This window comes from Muscardinus avellanarius, assembly GCF_963383645.1.
Source record: "Muscardinus avellanarius genome assembly, chromosome: 11".
In the NCBI taxonomy this organism is placed as follows: Eukaryota; Metazoa; Chordata; class Mammalia; order Rodentia; family Gliridae; genus Muscardinus; species Muscardinus avellanarius.
This window is the reverse complement of record NC_137797.1, coordinates 84,772,276-84,783,597: the sequence shown is the minus strand read 5'-3', so window position 1 is coordinate 84,783,597 and position 11,322 is coordinate 84,772,276. Positions and strand designations below refer to the sequence as shown.

The 11,322-nt window shown below is 37.1% G+C and overlaps 1 protein-coding gene across 1 annotated transcript; it reads left to right on the top strand.

Annotated features, from left to right (window-relative positions):
- Positions 1–4,681: 4,681 nt before the first annotated feature.
- TSEN15 (tRNA splicing endonuclease subunit 15) lies at positions 4,682–5,188 on the top strand (the record flags this gene model as incomplete). Its single annotated transcript, XM_080705550.1, has 1 exon — positions 4,682–5,188. One exon carries the CDS (start codon positions 4,682–4,684, stop codon positions 5,186–5,188), a length of 507 nt encoding a protein of 168 aa, XP_080561676.1.
- Positions 5,189–11,322: the final 6,134 nt, after the last annotated feature.

Sequence of the window (11,322 nt, the reverse complement as noted above, 5' to 3'; positions counted from 1 at the left end):
CTATACTCCCAGACCTATTTTTTATATTTTTTATTTGGAAACAGGGTCTCTTAAGCCAGCAAGCCTGGCTTTGAACCTGTGTGATCCTCCTGTCTCCACCTCCCAAGTGTGAGGATTACAAGCATGTGCCACCACGCCCGGCTGTAGATGTATTTTTAGAAAAACAAAAGTTGTATTTATATATGTACATATAAAACATATAAATATAAATATATTTATATTAACAACATAAATGATTAATTATTAATGTATAAGCAATACTTATATTAATATTTAAATATCAATTAATGTGCAATTAACATTTAATAATTATATATGTAGATAATATATAAATATATGTATATATAAATAAGCTATATATACATATATATAACACTAGTAATGGGACAAATCGACATCATATTTGTCTTCATATAATAAATAGGGAATGATAAACCTAAGTTTTAAAGTCTCAATCCATCATCTATAGAATACAAATTGTAAGAACTCGCCGGGCGTGGTGGCGCACGCTTGTCATCCCCGTGCTTGGGAGGCAGAGACAGGAGGATCGCGCAGGTTTGAAGCCAGCCATGTGCGCTGGCTTAGGAGACCCTGTTTCCAAATAAAAATGTAAAAATAGGTCTGGGAGCATAGCTCGGAGGTAGAAGGACTTCCAGGAACTCTAGTACCACCAAAAATACCCTACAAAAAACAAATTTTAAGAATTCAGGCATAGTGGTAGGAAGCAGAGAGAGGGAGAGAGCAAGGTTTTCATCTCACATCATGGAGGCCAGAAGCAGAGCAGGAGAGGGCGAGAGCAAGGCATGTGAGAAATAGGCCTGCAAATTCCTAAAACCAAAGAATCAGCTCACATAGAAGTTGTGTCTTTCCACAGTGACACAGATTTATTCAACACTCAAAGGTTATAGCATGCAAAAACTTATCAGAAAATTGTCTAAGTAAAGTTAAGCTAAGTACTAAGTTTGGATGCTAAGTGTCTGCTTTGTCAAAGCCAATTAGCAATGCGTGAGAATCAAACAATACAATTAACATTAGCAAATCTAACAATTTAGGTTGAAAAAATGTACTAAACAGTATATAGATTCTCATAGTACTTAACATAATCAGCAAAATAGTACAATATAAACAAACAGGGGTAGGGAAAAATGAACCAATGAACCAAGTCAAGGAATGAAAGAGGAGATTTGGGAGTTGGCCCAAGCTTTAAGCTGGTCGCTGGTCTGAAGTCTCACCGTGATCTTTGGTCAATGTGAAGAGCAGGATTGTATCAAGTTGCTGGATTGTAGTCATACACACGAGTAGACTGTTATGGCATAAGCAAAGCTCAGCATACTGCTTTTTTAAAGGCAGGGTGTTTATAGAACTTTGTGAGCATTTTCCAGTGTCTTTGGTAAGCTCATACAGGCTTATCAAACCTGCCATATTTCTGCCACCAATTCAAATGTATTGATTATATAAGTCCATCAGAGGTAACAAGGCATTTTATGATTCAAGTATCTGTTATCAACTGCAGCAAAGAAGCACTGGTCTATGCTGATATGTCTAGACAAGTTTCTGAAGCTGTATGCTGTCGTGAATGAGCAAGTTGTTTGAGTTTTTGTCTAAGCTATAGGCTGGCATGTTAAAATAATGTAGTTTATGAATTCTTAAAAATTATTTTGTATCCCATGCTCTATACAAATCCCCAAGGCTCAATCCCAGGAACTCATCTCCTCCAGCCACACCCTACCTGCTCAGGTTACCATCCAGAAAAATTGAATGATGATATTACATATTACAACCCTCATGACTTAACTATATAAACCCTGAGCTCTTCAGGGGACATTCTGTATTGGACAATAATATTCTGCCCCTGGCCCCTAAAGAGCTCATGCCAAGTTCAGTCCCTCTCCAAGACTTCTTAAAAGTCCCAGCATAGCTCAAAAGTCCCAAAGTCCAAATTCTCTTCTGAGATTTAGGTGAATTCTTGACTGTGAGTCTATATAAAAAAATAAAAATACAAAGCAAGTTATATGCATCGAATGTGCAATGCCACAGAGTAAATATTTGCATCATAAAAGGAAGGAATAAGATGATAGAGACAAGAATGGACCCAAAACATTATTGAAAGCACATAATCCTGTCACTCCATTTCTGGCATCTAGTGTATATGGTGGTGAGATGTGATCTCCAAGGTGTCTTAGCAGCCCTATCCCTGTGGCCTGGTTGATTGCAAGGGTTGGCATATTGGCTCTTCCAGCCTGAATCATTGGCTTGCAGCTTGTAGCTTGTAGCTTTTTTTTCATGGTTGTTCCATTTTTCTGGCATTTATAAATCTTGGGGGTCTTTTTTGCAACATTGGCTTCATGCCAACAGCTTCACAAATTCTCCATTGGGGCTTTCTTGAAGGGATTCTGACACTGCCATACATTGCCTGGATTCATAGGCTTCCATTTCAATCTGGGGAGAAGACTTTACAATTCCCCTTTCTCCATCAAAGCCAGGATTACATACATGACTGCCTAAATTGATTGCCAACAGGAAAAGTATTCATGCCCTTTTCTATCACGGTCACTGAATCTTTTTAATCCTGGCCACTGGGTCTATTTCAATTATAGTCATTATTGTTGGACCCTTGTTTCCCTGATCTGCACTTGGACTTAAACTGCCCAACTACATTTCTTTCTTTGTTGTCATGCAAAACATTCAAACTCCCTTCAGCCATCTTACATTTTTTCATGCCACCATCTAGCTGGGCCCCAGCCTTAACATGCCTTTCTGGCCAAACTTAAAATCTATAAAGTCACCTTGCTTTGATTTCTGTCTGTAAAATTCAGTTTTACAGACAATTATTTGCTGACTGTGAACATCAAAATCTATAATACAGTTTGGATACTTTTATGTTTTGAGATTTCCTCACCCAATTTAGTCAATCCATCATCTTTAAATTTGGCCTCACACAGTTTCAGGACATGGAAAAAATGCCGTTAAGTTCTTTGCCAAAATGTATCACATGTGGTATCTACTCATTTTTCCTACAGAGTCCTATTTGTCTTAAAAAAATCTCTTGAGCACAATCTCTACCAGCTGCCTTTCTAGCCACATTCTAGCCCTTCAAATTTCTTCTCACAAACCAGTTCCAAAGACTCACAAAATACTACTTCTCTACTACTAATTTGTCTCAGTCAACATTCTTACTGCTATAATCCAAAACACTGACACACAATTTAGAGGAAAAAATTATTTATTTACTCCCAGGTTCTTGGATATTTCATTTCATACAAGACCAGGGTTTTCTGATCTCAGGGCATAGTGGCAAAAAGCAGAGAACGGGAGATAGCAAGGCTCTGCTTTCACACCATGGAGGCCAGAATCAGAGAAAGAGAGAACAAAGAGGAGGAACTATATTAGTCCCCAAGTTTGCACCCCCAGGGACCCATCTTTTCCTGCCATAGCCTACCTGCCCAGGTTACCACCCAGATAAATTCTGGATTTTACCTCCTGATATTGCAACCCTCATGCCTTAACTATATCAATTCTGAGATTTCTGTTAACATTCTATATCTTACCATAATATCAGCTTTCTACAGAGTCTTTTTATAGGGCACTAAGGCCATAAGTGAGAATAAACACGCATGACCTAATCACTTCCCCCAAACCTACCACCTAACACCACTACTTTGAGGATTAGTTTTAACATATGAATTTTAGCAGTACAAAAACCTTTAGACCACTAGATCAAAGCTCTTTCTTTTATCAATCTCCTTTTATTACTATAAATAAACATTGACAGGTAACTTTTATAGCTCTAAAATTAAACTATTTTATAGACTAACTATGAATGCTACCTCTGATAGTGTCAGCTTACACAATTCAGACCACTGTTCTCACAAAATAAATGAGTACCTCTGGGGTAAAATTATTTAAAGCTGTATATTCAAGACCACATAGGAGAGAACAGTATGAATGGGCCAGAAACAGGGAAGGCCGGAGGCCAGAGAGATGAGGTGGGCATCTTGTGCTCTCTTTTCCTCTGGGTTCTCTGCAGATTTGGTAGCAGGTTGATGATATAACAAGGGGCTAGACAGAACCCACGAGAGCAGCATGGATCTGGGAGAGCAGTGATTGGTGTTCAGAGGCACTAAGGAAAGAGATTGCAAAGATTCTGGGCTTTAGTGGGCCCCAGAAGGGGCTGTATCTTAGCAGTAAGGTTGAAAAAGAAATAGCTGTGGTTCTCTCTGATAGCTCAGTTTAGATTTATGAACATTGAATTGACAATATACTGGGTCCCTGGTGGCCTTGGGTATATAGCAGAAGCAAATGTAAATCTTCCCTAGAGGAATGTCATGTCATCTTAGTCATCAAACGTTATTTCCACAATTTTGCAACTAAAATTTCTGTACACAGTAAGATATAAGTTGAAAAGTGAGAAGTTATGACAGTGCACATGCACACAACCCCAAAAGAAATAGAAATGGCAGACAAGAGTAAAAAGACCTGTAAAGATTCCTGCTATGAGCCCATCAGAAAATCCTTTAAAACATAAAATATTTAAAAACATTTTATAATAACATTATACTACATATTTCAAACTTAGAAGAATGTTTTTTTTTTTACCATAAGTAACAATAAATATTTGAGGAGATAGATATGTTCAACTTGATTTCAACATTATAAAATATACACAGGCCGCGTGGCCAGCATGGCGGAGTGCGCGGACTCTGAGCCGACCCCCAGCTGTAGCGGCCTGGACCCGGGCGGCGCTCGCCATGGCGGCGGCGCTCGCGCGTGGGCGCCCGAGGACGCCTGGATTGCCACCCACCCTAAGTATTTAGAAATGATGGAATTAAAAATAGGAGATGCCACCCAAGTGTATATAGCATTCTTGGTTTACCTGGACCTCATGGAGAGTAAAAGTTGGCATGAAGTAAACTGTGTGGGATTAAAAGAACTCCAGCTCATCTGCCTAGTCGGAACTGAGATAGAAGGGGAAGGGCTACAGACTGTGGTGCCTACATCCATCTCTGCTTCTCTCAGCCATAATAGGATAAGGGAGATCTTGAAGGCATCTCGAAAATTGCGAGGCGATCCGGATGTGCCGATGTCGTTCACTCTGGCCATAGTGGAGTCTGATTCTACGATAGTCTATTATAAACTTACTGATGGATTTATGCTGCCAGACCCGCAGAATATTTCCCTTAGAAGATGACATCTATCTTTTCAATATTTACTGTATTCCAAAAAGATTGGATTCGAGATCATCAGCCTTCTTCATCTTTTATCTCAGAGATAGTGCTGACTTAGCTGGTGCCATTTTCTAAGTTTTCTTTTGGAAGCCTGAAACTTTCCCAGATAGAAGATTTTGTATTTCTCAAAGCTGTATAGTAGTTGGTCTAAAACTCTCTTACCGGAGACAGTTTAATTACAATCCTATGCAGGTTTATTCTGAGGGTGTATGTGTTCAGAGGGTGGAAGCCACATGCAGCCTCTGCCACCCACCTCGTAGTAGCTGCCGCTGCTGCTCGCTTCATGTTGAAACTCCCACCGCTTCCCTGCTCAGTCTCTCAGGGCCCTGTCGTGCAGCCATCCTGCAGTGGCATTTCACATGCACTTGGACACCTGGAGAGCTTACTTCCTACTTTTCCTTCTCCAGTAGAAAGTAAAAGACTTCTTTGAATTGGTTTGTTTTCCTGTTACACTTGCTCTTACTTCCCTCTTACTTCCCTCTTTGGTTGTCTTTAAATCAGAACTGGAAATATGTTCATCAGAAGTATAAATGTACATATCTGGATTCAGAGGGACCAGAGAAGTGCTACCTACAAGAGGCCTGGGGCTTCCTTTGCCTTCTTACCACCGTCCTTATGTCATAGCTAGAATAGTATAAGAAAGGGAGTGAGAGAGAAGCTCTGCCCTAACAATACCTTTATTGGTTAGGCCCAATCATTCCCCTTCTATTAGTATTCCCCAGTTGTCCAAAGTATGAAAAATCATATGCACAACTATTTTCTAAATGGCATTACTTATAAAAGCCTGAATTATGAACCACTTAAAGTTTAGGGCTTTCTGTAAAGGGTCATAAATATTTTAGGCTTTGCAAGCCGTACTCTCTTATAATTTCTCAAGATTGCTGTTTGTACCCTGAAAGCTGCTATAGACAATATGTAGATAAAGGTAAACAAGTGGGCAAGACTGTGTTCCAATAAAACTTTATTTACAAGTGTAGAACAGATGTCTATGAAGGGTACATTATGGATTCCTTAAAAATTAGTCGTGAATATTATGAAAAACATGAGAAAATGTCATTAAACAAAAAATTTAGATATGAAAGTATAGGAATGAATGTCAAATCACAGTTGCAAATAACACGCATATAAAACAAAGAAGGTCAAATTACTGTTTACAGTAGGATGGCAGGATAGTCCATGGAAGAGTTTGTCTTTGCTCAATATTTCAGTTTTTATTTACATTTTATAATAAAATATTTTAAACTAAAAAAAATATACACACATAATAAAACATTGTACGGCATCCCATTAGTATGTAAACTTTTTATGTTTTTATTCATCAGGTAAAAGTAAGTTTGGTTTAAATTGAACAAAAAATTAGGCAAAAGAGAGAGTATACAGCTGATGTAAAAAAGTGTGCATAAAACTGATGTAAATAAGTTAAAATTATACCTAGTATTATTTTAAGCTATTAGGATGTTTTGAGTATGGCTTGTTCCTCTGAACTCAGTTGCATACAGCTCATATTAATGGTATTAAAAGGCTAGACACCAGATCTAACTATGATACTTATATCATTGGGGTGGAACCCCACAGTTGAATCCTGTTCACTTTATAAGAAGAGGTACAGGGTTCAGAGAGCCACACAACACACGTGCTCCTTCCCTGAAATTATGCAGCCAAGGGGGCCCCTCACCAAGCCTGATTCATGCTGTTTGGACTTTCAGTCTCCAAAACAGGAAATCTCTTTTTATTATAAAGTTTCCAGACTCAAGCATTTTGTTATAGTAATGAAAAATAAACAAATATAATCATATTGCCATTATACTAGATATTCAAATAATTGTAGAAGAAAGAAGGAATCATAATGAAAACCAGATAATTATTTATTTATTTATTTATTTGTTTGTTTGTTTATTTATTTATTTATTTATTTGCAGGTCTGGGACCGGAACCCAGAGGCATTTGACCTCTGAGCTGCAACCCCTGCCCAATTATTTTTTTTGAAACAGGGTCTCACTGAGTTGCGAAGGGCCTCACTAAGTAGCTGAGGCTGTCTGCGAACCATGATCCTTCTGTCTCAGCCTCCCAAATGCTGGGATTACAAGCGTGCACCACCATGCCCAACTCCAGATAATACTTTAAGTAAATGACAATGAAATAATTTATAATAAAGCTAGTGGAATACAGTTAAAGCCCTGTTTTAAGGGAAATACACAGATTTAAAATAATATATTAGGAAAAAATAAGATTTATAAACACTGAGCTTAAGAAGAAAGAACATGATCAATCAAATAATTAAAATAAAACAATAAAAATAGGAGTAGAAGATTAAATTAGGAAATAGTGTAAATAAAAAATTAACAAATCTAAAAATTGTGTGATCACTCAGAAAGAGGGAGAGAGAGAATAAATAGCCAATATCAGGAGCACAAACGAAATTGTCACTACAGATTCTGTAGCTATTTGAAAGAGCATAAGGGTATATTAAAACACGATAACTTTATATCAAGAAACTTGAAAAAAATTATAGAAGTACACACACACACATATATATGTATATATATGTATATATATGTGGATATATATATGGATATATATATATGGAGATATATATATATATATATATATATATATATATATATATATATATATTTTATTTTTTAGAAAAAATATATCACCCTAAAAATGATAAAAGATTTTGTTGCAGTTGTTGTTGTGGAATTTAAGGGGGGGCTTTGCTTTGTTCCTCTAGTGACTTCACCAGATGTCAAAGAAATACTTCTAGTGGATCCTGAGAAATCCTTTGAGAAGAGGATTTATCAAGCAAATGACATCAACTCAACTGCGATTTGGACCTTGTAGGTCTTAGAAATAATGACAAAATAGATATCAAACAATGTTTATTAGGTGCCAAGTGCATTTATATATAACATCTAACTCAAACTTCAGAGCAAGCATTTATAGTAATTTTTAGTCATTTTCTCAAAAGCAAAAACAAGTTTTATAAGATCCACATTCATGCTTGTAATTCCCGTGCTTGGGAGGCTGAGAAAGGAGGATCGCACAGGTTCAAAGCCAGCCTCAGCTATACTCTGGGAGTATAGCTGGGAAGTAGAAAGCCCCTGGGTTCCACCCCTAGTACTACTACTACTAAAAAATAAAAAAAAATTTAAAAAGCCACATTCAGCCATTCAGCAAGGTTAGATAGCTAAGTGTCAAAGTAGAGCTTTGGACCTAAGTTGGCCCTACTCCAAAACTGGCTGGTCTAAACCAAATTAACTTCTATTAAAAATTTTTAAAATAAAAATTTTATATATGAATAATTTTAGACCACAGAAAAATTGTGTGTGTGTGTGTGTGTGTGTGTGTGTGTGTGTGTGTGCGCCACACCAGTTACCATTTAGTGGTACATTTAGTGGTATATTTACCATAGTGGTAAATATTACCATTTAGTGGTACATTTGCCAGAGTTGATGAACTAATGTTACCACTATATATAGGGAATTAAACCCAATAGATTTCTACTTTTGAGTTGCACCCTAGTCCTTTTTATAACATTAAAAAAAATCTTTAAGCAGGATCTTGGTAAGTTGCTTAGGGTCTCACTAAATTGCTGAGACTGGCCTCAAACCTGCAATCCTCCTTCTCAGCCTCCCAATTACTGGGATTATAGGTGAGCATCACCACATGTGACTCAATATGCCATTATTATCTACCTTGTTCTAATTTCCTTAGTTTTTACTTCATGTCCTTTATGTATTCCAAGATCCTACCTAGACACCATATTTCATGAATTAACATGGGTCTTTAGTCTTCTCTAGACTAGGACAGTTTCTCAGACTTGTTTTGGATGACTTTGACAGTTTTGAGGAGTACTGATCAGAGGTATTGTTGAATGCCCCTTAATTGAGATGCAGTCTGGTGTTTTTCTCATAATTAGACTGGGTAAGTGGACTTTGGGGAGGAAGAGCACAGGGGTAAAGACCCATCATCATCAAGTCTTATTAGGGGGACATGCTGTCAACATGACATCACTGTTGACACTGACCTGGATTGTCTGGCTGGGTAGTGATCGCCAGGTTTCTCCACTGTATAGTTTAGTCTTTTTAAACATTTCCATCTAATGTTTGCTTTTTTGTTATTGTTGATGGGGAGAAGAGTACTGAGGATTGAACCCAGGGAATTCTAACTCTAAGCTATACCCTAGCCTTTTTTATTATTTATTTGGAAACAGGGTCTCACTAAGTTACCACGTGCTCGCCTAATACCTGTGGTCCTCCTGTCTCAGCCTCCCAAATACTGGGGATACCAGATGCACATTGTGCTGGCCCCAATGGCCTTTTTAATGTCATAATTTACCTTGATATAATTTAACAATTCCTATAAAATACATAAAGATTGGTTATAGACAGAAAAATTTATATTGAAAATGTTGAGCTAATGCTTACAGAAAATAGCTCCTTCAGAATTAAATAATGAAAATAATAGTAATTTGTAAATATAATCTAATTATGGTAACATTTTGTTAGAATTCAGCTAGCAGGTTTCAGTTCTACTTAATTAATGTTTTCAAACTGAATGTTGTAAATTTTCATAATCTTAATTAATACAGATTTAAAATTTCTGTAGGGAGATTTAACATAAAATTATTTTATATAGTTCATAACAAAGTATAATAGTAATATTTACAGAAGACATCATTCTTACCAGCAACATGATATAAACAGATAAATATTTTCAAAACAATGTTTCTAAAATGTTCTCTTCGAGCATGGAATTCTTTTAGAAAAATATTTCTTTGTATCACTATTACATGTCATTTCACTTTGAAAGGACCAGCCTTGAGTATGTAGGTTTTTTTGTTCAGAAAATATTTAATAGATAGAAAGTATGCTGTCACTGCTACAGATCTCATTACTTTTGAAACACTTGTTTTTGTTTTTTTCATGAAAGAAATATACGCAAGTCATCTTGAAGTTTGGGAGTTTCTTGGTACTATACATTGCCCTAAGAAAATGATTACATATTTCAAAAGTTTTTAATGGCCACTATATATCATTTCAAAGTACTTTAGCGATTCTTTTATGTAAATCTTTTATTCCTACAAAACGCTTAGATTTCCTCCTGAGATAATTAAAAAGAAGACAAAGAAGAGAGGGGCCTCTCCTTCCTGTTCCTCCTGGGGCTCTTCTTCTCCTTGAGAATGACCAGAGAACAGCATGGGACAGGTGGCCAGGCACAAGGGCCAGGCTGAGCCAACACCAGCTCATTTACTTTGTCTCAGTAAAACTCGCTTCTCCTCTGGCTGTTAAGAAAGGGACTTCATACAATTTCAGTAATTCATCATTGCATTCCAGTAAATTGCCTTTTATATGCCCTGGTATATTTTTTAAGCTGGCTTTAATTTAATTTTATTTTTTGGTACTGGGGATTGAACCCAGGGGCATTCCCTCTCTGAGTTATACCTCCAGCCCTTTTTATTTTAAAACAGGATCTTGCTATGTTTAGGCACACTGACCTGGAACTGGGATTGTCTGACACTGCTCCTGGTGCAATAGCTGGTTTTTAAAAGAAGATTCCTGCTGAGAACACGTGTTTTTTCCTTGTGCTCTTCCGGCTACCTTTCAGCACACCATGCTTCATATCCAGATTCCTAACTTTATGTGTTCTTCAGTAATTTAAACACTATTCTGCTTACTACCACACCATTCCTGGCCAGTTTCCTTCTTCCTCCTGCTTTTTAAAAATATTGCATTTTGTGGAACCCTTTACTCACCTACAATACACCCCAGCCTAGACTTTTTCTTGAATCTTATTTCCTACATTATTTAGTCAAGACTGCTGCTTTTACTTTCTATTTCAACCACTCCATTAAATCATGCCTTACCTGGGTGTGGTGGCTTAGGCCTAGAGTTCTAGTTCTTGGGGGTGCTGAGACAGAAGGATTGAAGGTTTGAGGTCAGCCTCAGAAACTTAGTGGGACCCTGTTTAAAATAAAAACTAGAAAGGTCTGTAGCTATAGCTTAGAAGTAGAATGCCCCTGGGTTCAGTGCCCAATACCATACACATAGATACAAAAGTGCTTTAGTAGGAATCAATGATCATTCTTGTTTCC